This window comes from Carassius gibelio, chromosome B15 (assembly GCF_023724105.1).
Source record: "Carassius gibelio isolate Cgi1373 ecotype wild population from Czech Republic chromosome B15, carGib1.2-hapl.c, whole genome shotgun sequence".
In the NCBI taxonomy this organism is placed as follows: domain Eukaryota; kingdom Metazoa; phylum Chordata; class Actinopteri; order Cypriniformes; family Cyprinidae; genus Carassius; species Carassius gibelio.
Window position 1 is genome coordinate 3,903,284 of NC_068410.1, and position 22,849 is coordinate 3,926,132.

At 37.7% G+C, this 22,849-nt stretch overlaps 1 protein-coding gene across 3 annotated transcripts in view; it reads right to left on the bottom strand.

The window, feature by feature from the left end:
- The window catches only part of LOC127972937 (rho guanine nucleotide exchange factor TIAM1), a 70,551-nt gene that overhangs the window by 23,169 nt on the left and 24,533 nt on the right, over positions 1-22,849 (bottom strand). For all 3 annotated transcript variants that reach the window (XM_052576945.1, XM_052576946.1, XM_052576944.1), the window contains exons 2-15: positions 17,505-17,605; positions 15,856-16,726; positions 14,260-14,469; positions 12,921-13,194; positions 11,544-11,716; positions 10,167-10,391; positions 8,460-8,645; positions 5,061-5,207; positions 4,788-4,862; positions 3,047-3,217; positions 2,573-2,677; positions 2,070-2,151; positions 1,028-1,114; positions 1-43 (exon numbers count right to left, since the gene is read on the bottom strand). The exon at positions 1-43 is cut by the window's left edge and continues 170 nt beyond it. In XM_052576945.1, the coding sequence (XP_052432905.1) occupies positions 1-43; positions 1,028-1,114; positions 2,070-2,151; positions 2,573-2,677; positions 3,047-3,217; positions 4,788-4,862; positions 5,061-5,207; positions 8,460-8,645; positions 10,167-10,391; positions 11,544-11,716; positions 12,921-13,194; positions 14,260-14,469; positions 15,856-16,716 (2,639 nt within the window). In that variant the 5' untranslated portion in view covers positions 16,717-16,726; positions 17,505-17,605. The remainder of the gene's footprint in view (positions 44-1,027; positions 1,115-2,069; positions 2,152-2,572; positions 2,678-3,046; positions 3,218-4,787; positions 4,863-5,060; positions 5,208-8,459; positions 8,646-10,166; positions 10,392-11,543; positions 11,717-12,920; positions 13,195-14,259; positions 14,470-15,855; positions 16,727-17,504; positions 17,606-22,849) is intronic.

Here is a 22,849-nt window from a genome sequence, read left to right on the forward strand (position 1 = left end):
TCCTTCCTGTTCAGCTGCAGAATCTCATCTCCCGCATTCAGACCTGCAATCATTTCAATACGGGAATATCTCATCAATAATTAAGCAGCAGAAAATTGCAATCATGGACGTCTTGAGATATGCAAAATGGACAAAATTTTAAATGCATAGTGAGCTGGCAAGGATAAAAATAATACAATGTCCTGTCTTTACTGATGTGAAGGCCAACAGCAAAATAAATAGATGCAATAAAAAGAGACTGTTTCTAGCTTTTCTTTTAGGCCCTATAGCTTGCGGGTTTGACCCAGTTCACTGGGCGATGTGAAATGTCAGCGATAAGCCGGTTGGACCTGATCCTGCAACACTGATCATGCAGACATCACTCAGAGGGTCTTACTCGGGGTGTTGACAGCGTCTGGGTGTCAAGATAAGCTTGCCTTGATGGTCATTTAAAGGGGCCATATTCTTTATTTTTCCCTGAAATCCCCTTATAACATTAGGTGATGTCCAGTGAAGAAAGTAAGAAAAATGCTGAATATAAATGTACTTAAAATTCATTCACTAGTGTAAAATAGTTCAGTGCAACATGTTATTGTTTATGAAGAGCAAAAATTAAATGGGCCATTTCTGCTACTGTACCTTTAAGGTTCCTGTATGCAAAATGCCTGTAAATGCTTTAAAAAAACAAATCTTCAAAGACGAGAAAGGAAAATCCTGTTTTGCATCATACGTTCCATTTAATGCATCAAGTTCCTCGTGTAGGTTTGTTACAAGACTTTAATCGCCACTCTGATTCCTTCTATCGTTTCTCATTATTCTGAGTTTAGAAGGGTTGAGCATAAATCTGCAATCTTTGGCTCTCAGAAACCCCATAGAGCTGACAGCATGTTACATAACACCAGGAGCACAGCGCTGATATCACAGCAATTACTTATCCAGCTTGATTCCTAAGCAGATGCTCAGCAGACAGAGAAAAAAAGAACAAACCAAGAGACAAGGATGAAAAGAGAAAGAGAATGTAATTAGGAGGTGAAACGAGCTAATGAACCTTTAGCGAACGCTAATCCTCCAGCTCTCACGTCAGTGATATAGAGCTGCTGAACGCTGTCCTCCTCCACCACTGAAATGGAAAAACCTGCAAGAGACAGAGAGATGAAGTGATAGACGTCATAATCAAGTATAATCATGAAGCAAACCTCGTAGGGTTTGAACCTGCAACCTTACATTTACAAGGTCAGTTCACCCAAAAACTATTTTTTTGTCATCATTTACTCTCCATCATGTCATTATAAACACATTTGAATTCTTTGTTCTTCCATGGACTATAAAATAAATTATTGCAGAATTATAAATAACTGCAACTGAATACAAAAATGCAATAAATAAATAACACTAATAATGATAATAAATAAAAAATGCTAAAAATTATAAATAAATAATTTAATAAAAGTAACAAATATAATCTTCTACGACTGTTGTTTTAATTAACTAAAAGTATTAAAAACTGTTTTTTAGTGAACAGTGAAATAAAACTGATATAAAAATAAATATTAAATGCAAAGAAAAATAACTGAAATAAATGAGTTGAAGTACTAAAACTATAAAAATATATAAATTAATATAAAAATGACAAAAGCACAACAAAATAACTCAAACTTGAACTGAAACTAATGTGAAAATTGAAAAATAAAAGCTAATTTAAATCATTAATAAATGCTTTAATACCTTAATAATACTAGAATAACATTGCAACGACTTACTGTATATATTGACATTTTGTGACCCTTTTTAATAATAAAATTTAATATATCCTGTAAATTCATATTCTGAGTCCAAAAACATGCAGTTTACAGAGATAAAACTAGTAGGATTCGGCTGGTCATGTAATCTAATGTCATCCCCCATGAGATGACAATTTAACATACTGTACACATATATAAACTTTTCATAAAAAACAAAACCAAAAAAAACTACAGCAAACACTTGTCGTTTCCATTACTTCTCCAGGTACCGTTGTAAAATTCCCAGAATAAAGAGGTGGATGTAAACCGGACATGATTTGATGAACATAACACATTTCTGGCTCTCACCGTAGCCGATCATGCAGGACTCATCCCGATCAAACTGGATGACCTTCCTGATCTTACAGCACAGCTCGATTTCCTTATACAACTGAGAAGAAGAGCACAGGAGATTATTCATTAATATCCCACAACAGCATAAACAACACACACATGGGATGACAGAATACAGATCACATTTCACAGGAGAGAACTTTATGTTCCCTCTTGATCGATTGTGTCTGACCCGGACACTCGAAACATAACGAATGAAGACGTTGAGCAGAAGTTTAAAGATGATGGCTGTAGAGAAGTGAAGCTTTGAAAGAATAAAGCCATTTTTTTTAGGAGAGATGGAGCAAAACATCTCTTTTTGTGTTCCACAGGAAAAAAAATAAAGATTTTGTTATTAAAGCGTGAAGGAGAGAGGAAGAGAAGGGGTGTTTGGATGAAGTGTGATGTCCCAGCAGGATGAAAGTAATGAGACAGCATCTAAGCAGCGGGTGGGAGAGCGAGTTTAACTCCAAACCTACCAGATCATAAATATCCTCCTCCGGTTTGGGGATATAAAACTGCACTTGGTTCTCAATGAGGAACTTGAGCCGCACGTAGTGTTTAGTGGGGTCCAGTTGGTGAGCCTGGAGAGAGACCAGGAGAGATGAAAGCAGACACATTTAGTGGATGAAGAGCGATGCCAAGACGTTACTGGGCTGTATCTTCTTCTCAGTGGGCCAGATGGACAGGAATCACACGCTAAAAGGCCCAAACGCTCATATCAGAGAGGATGCAGTATGTTTTCATTCGGCGTGCAGCAAGAGGTAAGGAAATACATTTCTTGACACATGCTTCAGACTTTAAAAACTTACTACACCACTACACCAGTGACCTTCAAACTGACATTCAATCCCTCAAAGACTGAAGCGGCTCTGTGAATGTAAAAACCTGGCACCGGAAGAGAACGATGACTGTTTCTTGCACTAGAAAGATCTTGGGTTTCTTGGCGTTACCTTGCAGATGGTTTCCAGCATGTCGAGGGCCGACTCTCCGGGTTGGATGATGGCTAACACAGGCTGGTCGTTTGGCAGCAGCACCCATGATGGAGTGAGGTGGTCTCTGGACCAGATGTCATGATCTGTGCTGGGTCTTGGCAGACCTTTCACTGGGGTCTTGGTGTCTTTCTGTAGTGTGATAAATGAAAGCACGGTGAAGCCGCAGCTGTGAAAGAGACCTTTAGAGATGCTGTTAATCATGTGAAATGATGATCATCCTCATCTCATCAATCTGAGGTGCACTGTGTGCTAATAACTTCTAGCGTAAATGAGATATATTTGAAATAACATACTACATTATTAATTATTTTGTGTACACTATGCACATTTTCAAGATGTCCGCCTCAAGAAAAATGTATAAAAGTGATTTTGTGTCCATAGAAAGCATATTAAATGTAAGTAAAATGTCTACTTTTAAGGTTTTAAACAAGTTTTTGGAGAATAAAATGTCAAAATTTGGTTGAAATAATGTTACATTGTCATTCAGTGTAACACAATATTTATGCAAAAATTCTAACAACATGCTTATTCTGACGTGTACATATTAAAATATCTAAATGAATAATGGAGCATACTAAATTTTATTGTGTTTTTAATTAGTACAAAATACTTAATGACAAATGGGCAAAACGTAGAATAGTGGCAAGTGTTAAAAATGTTAAATTACAACTCATTAGTGTTTGGGGTGAAAGTAATTAGTCTTTTTAATATGTCATAAATAGATTTTTGTTGTAAATATGCCTGACAAGATTGTTACACTGAATGACATTTTACTGGGTGTCTTCTGTAAATCAGGGCAAAATTTATGATATTTATTTTTTGCTCAGAAGAACAAAAACAAAATTGCAATTAAATAAAACAGAAAACTTTTTGCATTTTTTGGGGGGAACAACTACAACAGTTTAAAGCAGTATTACACTTTTTTTAACGCGTAAACACTTTTTCGTATTTGACCCACATGTAACAAAATATACAGCATATTGTTCTGTGTATTGTTTCACACTTGAAAGTGGCAGTAAAGATGTCTAGAATGTTAAAAACAATAGTTCAAATAAATGCTGATCATTTGAACCTTTTCAAAGAATCCTGAAAAAAAATGCATCATGGTTTAAACAAAAATATGAAGCAGCACAACATTGCTAATAACAAGAACTGTTTCTTGAGCAGCAAATCAGCAGATCAGACTGATTTCTGAAGGATCATGTGACACTGAAGACTAGAGTAATGATGCTGAAAATACAGAATAGAAAACTGTAAAAATATTTCACAATATCACTGAACTTTAGATCAAATAGATGCAGCCTTCGTGATCAGAAGAGACTTCTTGGAAACATTCAATCTTACTGACCCAAACATCTGAACACAGCCATTGAACGTGGATAATAATGCACTGTACTCTCCTCTATCTTTCTCTGCTTCTGTTTGAGTGAGTGAATCAGAGCATCGACACTTTTATCTGCGCCCAGGTCAGTGGATTATAGCATCTCTACCATTCCTACACCACAAATGCCCACACCTCCGCCAATGCCAGTGAGAAATATACGCCCACATCTCTGCCAACCCACTCCAGAGATCCGGCCCAGAGCGCATCTCCCTGAACACGGCTGCTTTGATTTGGTGCAGGGGTATGTACAGTATTTTGTGTGTTTTTGCCACTTTTACAGATACAGTGTAGTATTGAGAGATGCGTGTTTCTTACCGTCGTCTCACTAGAAGAACCCTCGAACATGCCTTCTAGAGGACTTTTAACTGGATCATCTCCTTCTGCAAAAACCTGTTTAAAAATAACATCTAACATTCAGCAGACGCCCACCGAAACATGAAAACCAACTGTATGTGTTTAATGTAGTATGCATTTGAAAAATGTGCATCTTATTTTTTAAATAGAGCCAGTTGATCTCGACATATGCATGTTTATGTGTTCTGGAAGAAAGCACTAAGTGTGAATTAGGTGTGTTTGTGCGTAGTATACCTGGTTAATGCTGGGATGACCTTTACTCTTTCTCTTGGAGTGGGTGTCCAGACCCCACAGTGAGGAGAAGCGACTCTTGCGTTTGCTGGTGGAGCACGACATCGCCTGCGTTCGGCGCCTCACGCCGCTCTCAGTGCGAGCCGCCACCTACAGACACAAAACATCTGCATGAGGTACAGGGACGACATTCATACCGTGTGTCCCAGCGATCAAACTGACTAGACGGCTCCTAGCAGGAGTCTGAGATATGAACACAGATGCTCGGTGAAAACTCATTCTCACTGATTCACTCACACTGATGTTCAGGCGTCAGCTTCATTCACACGTTCTTCAAGAATCTGGATATAAATGGGTCATTAGTTGGTCTAAATGGGTCATTAGCTGCTGGTCAAAATTGCTCATTACAGATGCAAGCTGGTTTTTAGATAGTCTAAATGGGTTATTTGCTGGTCTAAGTTGGTGATTAGCTAGTCTAAACTGGTCATTAGCTGCTGGTCTTCATGGGTCATTATGTGGTCTGAACTGGTTGTTAGTTAGTTTAAATTGGCCATGAACTGGTCCAAATGAGTCACTAGCTGGTTTAAATCATTCATTAGCTACTCTAAATTGGTTAGTAGCTAGTCTAAACTGGTCTTTCACTGGTAAAATTGGACATGAGCAGGTCATTATGTGGTCTTAACTGGCTGATAGTTAGTTTAAATTGGCCATGCACTGGGTCCAATTGGGTCACTAGCTGATGGTCTTCATGGGTCATTATGTGGTCTGAACTGGTTGTTAGTTAGTTTAAATTGGCCATGAACTGGTCCAAATGAGTCACTAGCTGGTTTAAATCATTCATTAGCTACTCTAAATTGGTTAGTAGCTAGTCTAAACTGGTCTTTCACTGGTAAAACTGGCCATGAGCAGGTCATTATGTGGTCTTAACTGGTTGATAGTGAGTTTAAATTGGTCACGAACTGGTCTACTAGCTGGTCTAATCATTCATAAGCTACTTTAAATTGGTTAGTAGCTAGACTAAACTGTTTTTTTTAACTTGTTTAAACTGGCCAAGAGCAGGTCTAAATGCTTCATTAGCTAGTCTAAACTGGACGCCAGATGTTTTAAATGGGATATTAGCTGGTCTAAACTGATCTTTAGCTAGTCTAAACTGACCATGAGCTCTGATCTAAAGGGTTCATTAGCTAGTCTAAATTGGTCACGATCTGGTCTAAACCAGTCATTAGCTTGTCTAACTGGTCATGAGCTGGTCTAAAATGGTCTAAGTGTTTAAGAGCTGGTCTTAACAGGTCTTTCACTGGTTTAAACTAGCCATGAGGTCTAGTCTAAATTGGTCGCTAACTGGTCAAGAGCTGGTCTAAATGGGCCATTAGCTCCTCTAAATGCATCCTTAGCTGGTCTAAATTAGTCATTAGCAGAGCAAGCTAGATGTAAGCTAGACTAAACTGGTAATCCGCTGGGCTAAAGTGATTGTTACTATACTGGTCATTAGCTGGGCTAAACTAGTCATCCAAAATACAGCTGCTTTTTCAGATTTTTGGTAGGAAAGCCTCTGTCCTGATCGTATCTGCTTTAGATTTTTTCCCTCAGCAAACACAAAAATCACAAACACTGACTGTTATTAATGGTGACTGTGTAATCAAAGCATTTTCTGTAGTTCTAATGCATTTAAATCACTAATGAAATAAGAAAGCAGAAGCATGTGTGCTTGCTGAATACAAAGCTACAAGACAAATCCCCATCACACCATTTCCAGGATAATGTTTCTCCATAAACTGCATTCAGTCAGTCCACAATTGTTCCTGCTCTTATGTTCTCAAAAAAAAATATATATATATCAAGAGGATGGATTACATCCTTCACCGTTCTTTCATACTTTTTCAGCAAAATCACTTTAGTAGATGTGACATTCTCGACCAAGATCACCTTTATAAAATAAATAAACACACTCATTCATTCATAACTTAGAAATAAGCAGAAAACACACAAAAACAACTTGCTTCCTGTGGTCACTCGGGTCCAGATGAATTTTAAAGGTTAGTGAAGTGTTTGGCGAGTTCTTTTCAGTGTCATTCAAAAATTATACACGCTTTCTGTGTTGAACGCGCTGTGGCATTTCTGGGTCTCCTGATGGAGAAAAGCACTCGGGCTGCATCAAAAACCCTCTCCACTTCTCTGAACCGAGCTATTATTTGTGAAGAACAGCACACGGGCCAACAGCACTTCATTTGGACTCAACACTTATCCTCTCTCTCCATCCTCTCAGAATGTTAATGCTGAAAAACCTCCCCACCCCCTCCACCCCAAAAAATCATCCAAGCTGCATAGACAAAAATAAAATCTCCCTGTATCCCAGTGTCCTCTAGCTCCTACACAGAACGCCAGAGCTGGAGGCGAATCTGAAGATGGATGGTATTGATCAGCCAGATCCGTGGCCCACATCCAAGAGAAAATACACAGACCAACCCTTCAGCTACTGTTTCTTTATATGCCAAAATCTGTTACCCACGTACACCAATACTGAAGGGTGGGAAGGAAGCAGGTTAATACATGCATTCTGGGTAAAAATAGAGCGATACTGATGCTCTTGATGTGGGTTTCTAAGCCATGCGTCTGTTTGAAATACACTAGATACCAAACGTTTCAAACCGTATCAGTCAAAGTAAATTTCCTTAAAGCCACCAGAGAGCTGTTTTCTATGTCTACTTGAAAGGAGAAAGATTGAAATCTCTAAAACACAAAAATAGGCCACACAAAAAACTGTAGGATTAATTAAATGCAGTACATCAAATATTACAATGAAGTTTATTTTGCTCAATCATGCAAATCATTGTAACTTTTCATATACATATACATATACATATATGACCCTGGACCACAAAACCAGTCTTTATACTTTTTTGCAATAGACATAAAAACATTGTATTGGTCAAAATTATCGATTTTTCTTTAATGCCAAAAATCAGTAGGATATTAAGTAAAGATCATGTTCCATGAAGATATTTTGTACATTTCCTACTGTAAATATATCAAAAATTATTTTTTGTTTAGCAATATGCATTGCTAAGAACTTCATTTGGAAAACTGGCGATTTTCTCTGTATTTCGATATTTTGCACCCCATATTCCAGATTTTCCAGATTCTCAGAACAAACAGTTGTATCTCTGCCAAATAGTGTCATATCCTAAAAAAACATACATCAATGAATAGATTATTTATTAAGCTTTTAGATGACATATTACTCTCAATTTTGAAAAATGTACCCTTATGACTGGTTTTGTGGTCCCCAGGGTCACACACATACACACACACACACACACACATACATATATATACATAAAATAGGATCAAAAAGATTGAATAAATTATGGAAAATAATAATAATAAATATAAAAAAATTACCAGTGCATGGAAGGAAGAGACTGAAAAAATGCCCAGTCGGCCCATGGCCAGTTTGGTGGGACGGGAGGCGAAGGCCAGCAGGCGTTTGGGGTTGGGAAGCTCGCCCCCCTGCAGGCTGGACAGGTAACAGCGGAAGCGGAACAGATCCATGTGGAACTGCTCTAAATTCTGCTCCCACAGGAAAATCTGTGAGGAAGAGAAGAGAAAAAGTTACTGGTTAGAGCACGGTTTACAGCAGGCCAGCGGGGTGTGAGAGTTGTCAAAATGATCATTTCATTCTCTCAAAAACAAGGTCAAAACACTACATTTAGCCTTAAAGGACCATCTCTAGATATCTAGGAGCTTCCGTGCCTTGTGTTTGGTCTGGTTTGGTCTAATAAAATGGTGTTTGGAGGGCAGTGGAGTGGGTTTAAACACCACAGCGTCTCCTCCCAGCCACTCTGGGATGGATGTTTTTTTGGAAGACGCGGCAGAGGGGGCAGCGGTCCAGACAAAACACAAAGTAGCAAACAACAGCGCCACACATTCCACTGGCAGCGAGGTCTGGGACTGCCTAGGAACTCGACCCTGCTGCCATTCACCAGAGCACAGTGTGTAACCAAACGCTGCCAAAATGAAAAACCCACACAAACACACAGGCACCCGCTAACCCTCCTCCTGATGGGACGCGGGCCATTCTGAGCTCCGCTTCTTACGCAAACATCCACTGAGTGGAACGTGAACTTCTGCAGCAAGTGTGTGGAGTGAATCAATGTTCTGTCAACATTGTGACAGCATCAGAATTACAGTGATGCAAATCTGCAGTAATACAGCGGAGGACGTTAGTGTGATATTGATACAATAATCATGAAAACAAAGCACTGACAGACTCTTTAACAGCAAAACCAACACTTTTTGTGTTACTCAGCCACAGCCAACATTCAGCCCTCACTTGTTTCTCTTTTCATCATGTTGTGCTGGGAATATGTGCATTTGTCCAAAATCTCACTCCATATTATTGTATATTAAAGATGCACTCATTCTTTTTCTACCCTACACTGTTTAAAAGTTAGGGGTCATTTGAAAGATATTACTTCTTTTTTTCAGCAAAGATGTATTTAATTGATCAAAAGTGACTTTAAATACAAGTGTAATAAGTGTTTTATACAAATTTTATATAGATTTCAAAATAAATGCTATTATTATATAAGAATAAATAAATTAATATATTTATGAGTAAATATATAAAACTTTTCTATTTGTCAAAGAATTCCGAAAAAAACTGATCACGGTTTCCACAAAACTATGAAGAAGCACAAACATTTTCATCATAAGTAATAATCTGAAATATTTTTTGAGCAACAAATCAGATGATTTCTGAAGATCATGTGACACTTAAGACTGGAGTAGAGATGCTGAAAATACAGATTTGATCACAGAAATAAATTACATTTTAAAATATAATCACAAAGAAATCAGCTGTTTTAAGTTGTAATAATATCTCACAATTTTGCTAATTTTACTGTATTTTTAATGCAGCCTTGGTGAGCAGAAGAGACATTTTACTCAAACATTTTATTATTATATAAAAGAATCCCCTCAACATCAATATGTTCTGACTAGATGTGATTGTGCTGCTTGGTTACACTTTCAGAGGATGTTTTGACTCTAAACATGTTGGATTGTGGGTAATTCAGGTTCAAACATGGTAAATATCCGATCACTAGCCTGCTCCAGAATGGTCTTCCTCTTCTTGGCGTCGGTGACAGCGGAGAGCTGCATGTCTCCCATCTTCTTCATCTTCTCATCCATGTCGATCTTCTGCTCCAGCTTTCGGATCTCTGCCCGCAGCAGACGCACCGTGTCTTCACGGTGGTGTTGACGAGCGACGGCCGCGGCGCAGGCCGAGTGGATTGCCGTGATCCAGTTCTCAAGCTCAGTTTGGCTGCAGGTCTACAGGAAGAAGTCAAGGGTCAAAGGTTAAAAATAGCATATTAATTAATTACTCTACACTTTCTGGCAGTATATAGTATATGTATACTATGCACGATATATGCATGGAATATCTGGTATTTCAGCTGGTATAACATGGCATCCCACAATGCAATTAATTCAATATGACTTTCCAATCTAACTAGGCAGACCATATGTCATTTTTTTATGGACATGTCTTGGCTGGGATTTCTATATTGCTTAACATGTCTTTGGCTTTGTTTCCTATTGTTTTCAAACTTTCTTATGGTAATGATTGAAAACTAATTTGACCAATAGCATGCAGGCATTGTACATTATCGACCAATAGTGGTGTACAAAGATTTATAGAAAACAGTCAAAGCAATGCAAATATGCATACATGCAATGTATGAGGACTCAGTCAATCGGAGAACAAAGCCAAAATAAGGACATTACAGGCAACTTAGAAATGGATGCCATATCCAGAAAAAAGAGGACATATGTGATCCTGGAGCACAAAACCAGTCTCTAGTCGCTGGGGTATAAATTTTAGCAATAGCCAAAAAAACAGTCAATATAAAAAAAAATATTATTTTATGATGAAAATCATTAGGATATTAAGTAAAGATCATTTTCCATGAAGATATTTTGTAAAAAAATGTTACTTAATTTTTGATTAGTAATATGCATTGCTGAGAATTAATTTGAACAACTTCAAAAGACAATTTTATTTTCGTTTTTTCAGTATTCCGATTTTTTTGCACCCTCAGATTCCAGATTTTAAAATAGTTGTACCTCGGCCAAATATTGGCTCAGTTTTGACTTTCTGTTCAGCTTAAAAGATAGCAAAGTAAATACATTTATTATTAATAAATAAATGGATCACATGATCTGTCGAGCCTTGACAACAAAGTAGCACACTTCGTTTATTGTGACGAAATATATATTGTAAAAAAAAAAATTACATATACATTTATGCATTTACCCAAAGCAGCTTACAAATGAGGAACAAGGGCAATCTGTCAAAGAGCCAGAAGGCTGCAAACAGTGTATATGGTATTATTCTGGACATATTAGTGAGTCAAATGTTCATTTATTAGCTCAGTCTGTTACAATATCTCTTCAGTTTTAGTATATGAGATGTTGAGTTACCTGAAAAAGGAAGGAGTCTCCGAGCGAGTTACTCAGGCAGAAGACAAAATCTTTTTTGGGGTGTTCTGGGACGGCCTGGACGATGCTGTTCTCGGCCCACACGGCATGTTTAGGGACGCTGTTGTGATCGATGCCTGACCGGCCGTCCGTCTCATAGAAAAACAGAGTGCATCCTGGGAGGACAGATTAGAACATTCACTCAAGCATCAGTAATTCAGAGTTATTCACGTGAGTTCAATGAACACTACAGATCGTCTCTGAGTCGCTGTTTCCACAGGAACAGGAGAAGGATAGCCAATAGAATGGAGTTTTACAGCTTTATTGATTAAACTCTGCTCTCCAGTGGCCAAAATAAGAAATGCAGCACTGCTTTCTAAAAGAGAATCCAATCAAATACGCAAACTCTTATTGGATTGTTTTTTCAGCTTTGATTTTGTTCTGTTTTCACACTGTTGGGAAAGATACAGAGTTTGACTGTCTGTATCCAGTTACGAGGAATTTACTAAATACTATCGTTTGAGGCAGGTAAGAGTATTTTTTTTTATAAATTAATACTTTTATTCAGTAAAGACACATTAAGTTGAGAGTAAAGACTTTTATAATGTTACAAAAGATTTATATCTCAAACAAATTCAGCTTTTATCACTGGATTAAATTACATTTTACAATATTCCCAAATAATAATTATATTTTGAAATATTACTTTTTAACAGTATTTTCTATTTTTTTTTTTTTATGTAGCTTTGGTGAGTGAGGAAAGATACTTTTTAAAAATATATATTTTGAACTGTTTTTGGTAACACTTTAGAATAAGTAACACTTGTTAACTATTAACTACAACATTTTTCTCAATAAATTCTTCATTTGCTGCTTATTATATTAATAGTTAGTAAGGTAGTTGTTAGGTTTAGGTATTGGGTAAGATTAGGGATGCAGAATAAGGTAAATAGAATAATTAGCTTAATCAGCACTATTAACATGGCTAATAATCTAGTAATATACATGCTAATAAGCAACTAATATGTGTTACCTATTCTAAAGTGTTACCCTGTTTATTAGCACTTCTGCATTAATGGTTAAAAAATGAGGAAAAATAAGTATGGGACATTTCTTCAGTCAGAATATTTAACAACAAGTGTGTTAGAGGTAAAATAGTGAATGATGGGCGTTCAATTCTGAAGGGTTTTTTTCTGGATCTACCCATATAACACAACACAACACAACAAACATAATCCTCCTCTTCTCTTTCTAACGTCTCTTTCTCTTTCTAGGAAGTTGTAAAACCTGTTTACAGTGTCAGGTAACCGCTCACATCTCTTTCTCACACACACACACACACACACACACACACACACACACGCACACGCACATACACACCTTTGAGGGACACCCAGTAGCTCTTCCACTTGCGGCGAGGGGCGAGCTCCACCTTCTTGTTTTTTTTATGCACCAGGAAGTTTTTGACAGCGAGGCGTCCAGCTTTGCGTACGGTCCCCTGTACGGCGGCCACGTTCAGCAGAGGGTCGGTGTGGTAAGCCGAGCTCAGGGTCACGCTGCTCTGTTCGTCGCTGAACGCTGAGCTTCTCTCCTCGGGGACCTCCAGCGGACTCACGCTCTGCTCCAGCTCCTGACGGAAGTTCTCATAGACGCCCTGACCACACACACACACACACACACAGATCCAGCTCGACGTTTAGCACTGAACTACATCACAAACCTACAAATAACATACTAAACTCTTTTCTCCTTGACTCATGGGAAGAAAGTGCAATTGGTCATGGTTTGCTCTCTGGTCTTTTTTTTTTTTTTTTAATCATTCATCGTTTAGAAAAAACAGTTACAGTGTTTGGTGCCTAATGCTTATTACTAAATATGATAAAATAAACAAACAGACAAGGGGAGAGTGTTGGATTTATTTGATTTTATTTACATTTTCTGAAATTTATTTTGGGGGGGGGTATGGTATGGGTATGGTATAAAACAGTAAAACAGTAATTTGATTTTTTTATTTGCATATATTTAATTTGAATGAATATTCATTATTTGACATTATGTTGGCTATAATGAAAATATAATGTCAATAGTTCATTATTAGATTTAAAAAAATAATAATAATAATAATAAAAAATATATATATATATGTGTGTGTGTGTATATATATATATATATATATATATATATATATATATATATATATATATATATATATATATATATATATATATATATATATTTTTTTTTTTTTTTTTTTTTTTTTTTTTTTCTTTACACATTTTTTATATTATTTTATTTATTTAACCCATTAAGCAATACAAAAAAACAAAAACGAAGCAAGGATTTATCAAAAGAAAAACAGTTATTAAAAACTTGAATTCACATTAACACTGAAGGTTGTTGTTTTTATAACATCATGCCATTTCTTAAAAACTATCAACTCTTTTCCTTCCTCTTTGCCTTTTTCTTTTTTTTTCAGATACACATTAATATTCTGACATAATATTATACTATTATTATGTATTCCATTTATAAATATTATTGTATTTTCATGAGCATTACTCATTTGACAGAATGTTTCCCACTGATGTTGTGGCATGATGTTCACTTGGCCAGAATCTTCCTGCACTGATATTATCTGTCTGATATTACTGTATGTCTGAGTGGGACATATTATAAACAAGCAACTGAAGAAACAGCAGGAATAAATCACGCTGCCCACCTGTGTGCCATCTGAGGGTCCCGCTCCAGCCCCGCTGCTGCTCCCACTGTCGCTCCCTGTGAAGGCGCCCCCTGCTGACGTGGAGTAAGCAGAGAAAGACACAGACATGGTCTTATAGCGTCGAGCGTGGTGCTGAGACGCCTCGCTGTCCCCCGTCAGCCCATCGATACCGCTGTCCTCATAATCACTGCCGTCTCCCGCTGTCACATCCTGAACATGAAACAAATACATAAACAAGAAACAGTTACCATGATCATTTGTGATAACTGGATAATGATTTAATTTAATTCCCAGTAAATTAGGGTAATTTCTAGCCAAAGAAACAGTTACAGAATTCTGACTCCAGGATCTGGATCATAAAATGTCCTTAATTTAAAATTCTAGTGCCTTGGTGCGTGTTCATCTAACCATGGTAGCATAATAATTTCAACAAATTATTCTATCTATAAAAACATCATTATATTTCTATAAATTTAAAATATGTTTATACTGTATATTTACAAAATAGAAATACCATCACATTTTTAAATAAATGATTGGGATTTTTTATGTTACCTATATAAAATCAAATACAATACCATACCAATACTATAAAAATATATAACATAAACGCCAAATAAATACAGATTTAGTTTATTTTTTTATTTTATCTGCTAAAAAAAGAAAATATAAATGGCATTCTATTTTTATACTTTATAATGTTTAAAAAGAGAAAAAAATATTACATATATTTAAAAAAAACAAATATTTATATATATATATATATATATAGTTTTAATAAATATTTTGGCTTTTTCTTATTGTTTCTATAAAAAAATGTAGAAAATAAATACCATTATATTTGATAACTATTTGGATTTTCTAAGTATTTTGTTCATAAAAATATTAAATATATAATACCATAAACATTTTTTTTAGTTACTACCAACAGCTGACTGGGATGAGAGACTTGTGAAATCATATTACTGTCTGGTGGGAAACAACAGTGGAGTCTGTGTGAACCTGAACACAAATGAGTCATTCATATGTACAGTCTCTCTACATGAGGAGATTCAGAGGATTCTGGGGGATTAACCGCAGTCAACATTCATAGCAAGACTAAAATTCCCTGGACTACACCTACGCTAACACAACATTACACTCACATTCTTACTGCACACCTACGGGCGTTTACACTGACACTCAATGACTCCAGTCATTCAAACAAAGCCATTCACTTTCAACAAAGTTCATCACCAACAGCGCAGAAACTCAAGCTCATGTTTAACAAACTAAATGCTTGTGTGCAGATCCTGTGTACACACCTGGACAATCCGCTTTCAATCTTTGCATGAACTGTGTTTGGTGCTACTTCATCACACATTATTAATATTTTATGCATATAAAATATACAAATGCATATAATTATAAAAAAATATAAGGGCATTTATATTTAATATTTTTATATTAATTATATAAAAAAGTATATATATTGGTATTTATAAGTGTTGCGAAATACAACAGGATTACAGCTAACCAGAATGTATTTGGTGTATAATATTGGGAGTAATGACCAATTAGATTAACTGTGGGCGTGGCTACCCAATCAAAACTCACCTGTATGGTTTGTGCCCGCCTCCCTTGCATAGCTCCTTGCTGATTGGTCGGTCCCTCTGACAGACAGTGAGATCGGCGGCAGGGCAGTGTGTATGCACTGTATGCGGCTCCGTCGTCCTCACAGGGTGAGATCATCTTATCCTCGTCACCTTCTCTGCTTGTGCCGCGGCCCTTGTGCCATTTGGCGTAGCGTCCGTGTGGGGGCCTGCAGCCGGGGCTCTTCGGTCCGTAGAGTTCGTCTAAAGAATTGGCTCGGTTTGAGTCCAGCAGCTCCTGAGCGGACGCCTGTAAGTGTGTTTCGCAGTCGTCCGGGGTGTCTCCGATCTCCTCCGTGCTGGTCAGGTGCTCCTGGCTCAGGTCGGATAAAGACACCTCCAGCGAGTCCTCCCTCCACATGTCCGCAGACTTAGAGCGCTTCTTTTTAAAGCTGGACGCCTCTTGTGAACTGTCCCGGGTGCTCTGAACGAGTGTCGTGTCCTCCGGCGGCTCGGTCTCGTCTTGCGTGGCTTGTTTGGCGGTGGCGGCGGGCGAATGGGCCGGATGGTTGTGGAAGGACATGGGTCGGAGATTCATGGCCACACGGTCCACCCAAATGGGGCCGCTGAAGTTGGGCAGCACGTCCGAGTCGTTGAAGGGCTCCAGGCCGTGGTCGGCCAGCGACTGAGGGATGCTGGGAGTGCTGCTGGAGCGTGTGCTGGTCTCAGAGTTGCGGTGCTCTGGTTTTCCAGACGGCGTTCGGCGGGAACAGTATGTCTGCTTGCTGGACAGGCGGAGCGAGCGGGACATGTGCTTACGGGAGAGCTGCCGTTGGCCATCTCCATAGTATCCATGGCTGCCGCTGTGACTTTCTGTGTTACCCATGGCTCAGTATCTGCAGCAGACAGATACACACACAGAAGTCATGCAACAAAATATAACTGACCCATTAAGATGTTCTGCACTGTGTTATTAGTTGAATGACAGCTATTTATGCATTTATTTATTATTTTTTAACACCATGTCATACAGCTAAAGAATAAAAACTATGAAAATTAAACTTAAATTGCATGGTAGAGTCTGATTAAGGAAAATTTTATTGCATTATATGATGACAATGCGCAGGTAAAGATAAAGATTATCAAGTCTGAATATCCATAAAATAATACTTATTTGGAAATATTCATTATATATGTTAAAAAAATGTTTAATATATAATTGAGGTCAGTTATTTGACTGTATTTATGCTGCAGAAAAAAAATGCAAAATACAAAACAAAAAAAAATTCCATGAACTGTTTATATCTATTTATATAGATAGATAGATAGATAGATAGATAGATAGATAGATAGCAGACCCACAGGTGGTGATGCAGCCATGATGTGAGTATATAATAATAATCATAATAATAATAGTAATAATAATAATAATAAATACATTTTTTTTTAAATTAAGCAAAATGATTTATATATGTGTAAATAAATATCTAAGTTCTGGAATTATCCAGAAAGCTTATGCATATTAAAACACATTTTCAAAAATAAATTATCTATATATTTTTTTTTTTTCATTCTTAGTGAGATCATATTCGCTCCAAACGAGTTTCACACATGAATTGGCATGACACCCTCAGTTGAGTCTGACAGGTACAGCATGACTGTTTCTGAAATTACCAGCGGTGTGCCAATGACATCACAGTCATGATAGATTTCACTCTGCATACATCAGCTCCTAACACCATGCCCTTCGTGGCGTTACGGGTGACGTCCAAAATCTGAAAAAAGAGAACGCAAGAGAGTTATAAATTACTAGTCAAAAGAATCCAAACACAGCAGTTTCTGAGGCAGTATGAGGGGTCGAGCTGTTGTGGGATAAAATTAGACCAACCCCGGAGAAATACGACAGAATTAGAACTGAAAGAGGGATTGAAGAGATTCGCTGCTGCGGTCGGAGACCACACATGTTCAGGATCTCTGGACAGCTTCAACAAACGCAAGATGACGGACTTCGCTCTGAGCCGTCACATGAGAAGCTGTGCGTGTGTGGTCGCAGATATATCAACCCACGTTACTGCTGTTTCCAATAAACGCATGCATGAAAGGAAATATATACACAATGAAGTCCAAAAGACACATTTTTCATACGATACGAGAGAGAGGTCGGTTTGCACGTGCTGTAGAGTATACTAATGAATAGCATACTTGCTAGTAAAATGATTCAACCTCAAACAAACACCCCAAACATTTACAAGCTGAAGATAAACTTGCACTAAATTTCCTGACACGTACTGATCCGGTGGCATTAGATTCACAGAAACACAAAGAACTGACTCCACTGAGATTAGTTTCATGATTATTCTGAAGTTAAAAACCTATTCGTGCAGGATTTTCCCAATGGACCCCCTCGTAGCAAGAGTGATAATTCACCCTGTGATGACTAAGCATTATTGCACATGTTGATTTGGCAAAAAAACAAAACCCAGCAGAAGCAATGAGAACCGCCAACAAAAATGAATAACATCACCAGCTCAAGGTCAATGTGCAGTTCCAGTCACATGATTTATAGCAATTGTTCACCTAAAAATGAGCATTTGCTAAAACTGTATTCACGCTCAGGCCATCCAAGATGAAAACAGATTTGGAGAAATTTAGCATTACGTCACTTGCTTACCAAAGAATCCTCTGTGCAGTGAAAACATCACAATAATCCACACCAATCCTGGCCATCTTGTAAAGTGAAATGCTGTGTGTTTGTATGAAACAAATCCATTATTAAAGCTTTTTTAACTTTAAACCATTGCTTTTGACTAAAATATGAGTTGTCTACACATAACCTCACCTTCTCATCTGAATCAGGGAAGAAATGTGCACAGATCAAGCCTGTACTAGCCAAAATAGTCCAAAACTTTGATGTGAGAGGACAACAGGGGATTGAATTCTCCACTTTAAGAAATATCATTATGGATTGATAACACATCTTTTAGCCTCACACAATGTTAACTGATGGACTGGAGTGCTGTGGATTATTGTGATGTTTTTATCAGCTGTTTGGACTCTCAATCTGACGGCACCCATTCACTGTAGAGGGCACATTGGTTAGCTGGTGATGTAATGCAAAATTTCTCCAAATCTGATGAAGAAACAAACTCATCTACATCTCGGATTGCCTGAGGGTGAGTAAATTTTCAGCAAATTTTCATGTTTGGATTATTCAACATAGATCTTATTCTGTATTGCATAGAAGTAAGAAAGTCATTCAGAGTTGGATCAACATAACAGTGTGCTTCTTATAGACAGCAGGATCCAGAGGGATCATCTTGTAACTGTTTCAGATTCTTCATTCTCTCAGAGTGGGATCTCTCTGTATGAGGTCAGTGTGTAGCAGAGCTGAGAGACGCTAGTAAAGGCTCATGACAGGGCTGAGACAGCAGCGAAGCATCAGGACCAGGACACAAAGATTTTGTTGGGAACATAAAGTGCAGAGAAGCTGACAGGAGACGTCTGAGCAAAGCAGGAACAAAACAGGATAACAAGTTTTTGATTTGCATGTGTGCTTCTGTGTCTCAGGTTTCTCATTTCTCTCACTCCTACCCAGTCTGTATTTAAAAAAAAAACTGAACACAACAACAACAAAAGGTATATTTATATGAAAAGCAACTCAAATGTGCTACACATTACAATCTTTAATATATTGTAAAATAATATTTTTCAAGTAAATTATTCTACTTTTACAGATGTTTATATATGACATAGCCTCCTACTTATTAACCATTCTCACAGTCCTTACGTCTTGTTTGTACACCGACCTTTTGTGTGGCGAGTCATGAAACATGTCCATGGAAAAATACCATTCCTTCACACATGCAAAACTCCAGGAAACGCAAGCACACAGAAACTCTCCCGTGTCTCTGCCCTTCACCGACGGAGCGGGGTCTACACACGCTAGCGTACACCATCAGGATAACACCAAAATAGAACAGGGCCAGCAACATCCCCAATGCTCGATCAAAGTTCTCACACTACAGCAGCTAACAGCAAAGGCTCATGGGTAAAAACAAGTGAGTTCAGGACATCGGCTCGATGTGCCCACAGGCCTCAGGCTGTGTTCTAAAGAGCTGTCGACACAATCTGCCCCATATAGTAATAAACAAATGTGAAAAGGTTACAAAACCATCTTCCTCCATCATGAAATCTACTTGGCTAGATGTTGAAAAGACTCTGCATGCAAAAGATATAATTACATATGACTAGAACGATGGATGGATGGATAGATAGCCTCGATTCTAAACCAATCACATTTTTGCTTGTTTAATTTATCAGTAGTATTTGCTAAGTCAAGCAAAAATATAAATATTTTGAACCACCCTTAGGCTCATTTCTGGCCTTGTCATTTCTCTGCCACCAAACAAAGGTTAAAGAGAGGAGCAAACTCAAACCACACTCATTTAAATTCAAAGCATGCTTGTTTTATCAGTTTCGATGTGTCATTGAGATGAGCGCCGGTGTGAATATCCTCTCAGTGAATAAAGGCCTGCTTTAGCTGATATGATCCCTGGCAGAGAGCAAAAACAGTGTGGCGTCAGACAGAGTTGTTTATCCAATCCAGTGATGACGTCAGGCAAATAACCAACAGCCGTAAACATCCTGTCACCCAAAATCCTCATTCAAGGAGGTGTGCAAACAAACACACCCAGGGGCTCCATCACGCGATCCAGAAACCCGCTTCTCAGCTCTGCGTGTTTACCTGCAAGTCTCCCAAAGATGTGACAGGTGCATTTGCAGTCCTTTGTTATTAGAGTCCCCTGAACACACATACCATGACCTGTCGAGACATGAGAAGAGCGGTCTGAGAGCTGCCCAACGACGGCTGAAAGTCAAGATGCGATGAGGGGAAAACAGCACTATTTGCCCCAAAGCTTAACCTGACCTGTGTTTCTCAGCGTGGGAGCTTGGGAATGCTCAGAGGCAGCTGGAAACAAAACCTAAAATTCATCAGCTGCTGCAGGGTGGAAAAAAAGGAACGTTTCCTGCCAAAAAAATCAGCGAGGGCCCGTTTGTGATGTTCATGCTGGGTAATTAATTCACAGCACCTTATCGAAGTACTACACTGACTAACATTCTGGATTACACAAGACAGCAACTCCACAACTAAATAGAGTATAAACCACATTAAATTAACTTAAATGAATCACTTCCAGAGATGATCTTTCAAGTCTGTCTAGTCCAGCGGACTGACTTAATTAAAGTCTACCTAAAAATGAAAATAGTCATTATTTACTCATCCCTAAGTTCTTCCAAACCTGAAAGCATTTATATGTTCTACAGAACACAAAAATATATATTTTGAAGAATGAAGGTAACTAAGCAGTACCAATGTATTTTTGTCCATATACTGGAAGTAATTGGGAATCCAAAGTTTCTGTCTTCAGAGACATTTTGAATATTGTTGGTAACTAAACAGTTTGGGTTCCCATTGCATATTTGTCCATATAGTAGAAGTCAATGGGAAACCCAAACTTTCTTCTTTGGAATATTAAGAAGAATGTTGGTAAACAAACTTTTGGGGTTCCCATTGACTTCCCATTGACTTCCAATATTCCACAGAGGAAAGTTTGGGTTGCCATTGATTTCTATTATATGGACAAAAAATAAAATGGAAATGAATGGGAACTGAATTTGTTACTGTTTGGTTACCACCATCTTCAATATTTTTATATTCCACATAAAACTTACAGGTTTGGAACAACATGAGAGAAAATAATGCCATAATTTTCATTATTGGGTGCACGATCTCTTCAAGATTGCTGTTGCTCAACAAAATTTCACATGCCATTTCAATAGGAATCCACATGATCTGAAATTTCATGAGAATTTCACAGAATTTGCTCCGTTTTAAAGCTGGTCATGTAAATCTGCCACATTGACCAACTGAAAGCTGTTTGGAGGCACTTTATCCATCACTAAACTATAAAAAATTGACCTTTTTTGCAGGCAAAATCTTTCTGCACTTTCACTAATGTGACCGTTCCCTGAAAAACCTGAAATGGAATCGCTGTTATGTAGTTTTTTAAGTACCAGGACAAGCATGATGTTTTTTTGACATGCTCCAGGGGTGATCCTCTTTTACGAGATGTTTTCAAGAGTGATATCGGAGATGGTCTGAAAAAAACAAGCCACTCTGGTAATACCCACAATGCATCTGGAGAACAGAATGAGCAATACGAGTTTACATTCACCATTTGAGCTCTGCCAAATATATTTCTATTACACTGGACAAACAAGTTTCTATGTCTTCAGTTTCTGATGTTATTATTTCCCAAATTCCCATGACTATTTTTTATCACAAACAATAAAAATACTAAACATCTTTGTGCATTTCTATAATTTTCTAGCGTTCTTATTCAGGATTACCCATCGTGTTTCCATTGCAGTGCTGTTTTGGTGTCTGTTTTTCTCATTAAGAGACCGTAGAAATGTTTAATTGAGAAACGCTGCGAGGGGCATTCAGCGCTAATGAAAACAGCACAAATTTACCATCTGTCTGAAAGAGACTCTGAACGCAACATAAAACACAGCCAGCGTAATGAGGTTCAGAAATATAAGAACATTTTATGATTTTAAAGTATGTGCCTTTGGCAAAACTGTGCAGGGAGGTCACTGTGGTGTGATGAATGATTGACAGGTCTTTCAGTGGATAGCCTCTAGTGACAGGTCGACTCAATATCGAGACACACAGAAAACCTGAGAGACAGCCAAATGAGCTCTTTCTGTTCTAGCAATTATGGCTGCATTTCTGCTCAGAACATACAAACTGCAAAACAACAACAACAACATAGAAAGGATTCAACTAAATACTGTCAAACAGACCTCAAATTGAATGTTTTTTTTTTTTTCATTTTGATAAAAAATGCCATAAACAACTTAATATCAGTGTTGTTTTAAAAGTAGTCATATCTCTGAGCCACCAAACTAGATTTCATATAAGTTCTTCCATTCAGTGTTATTGTCAACTAAAACTC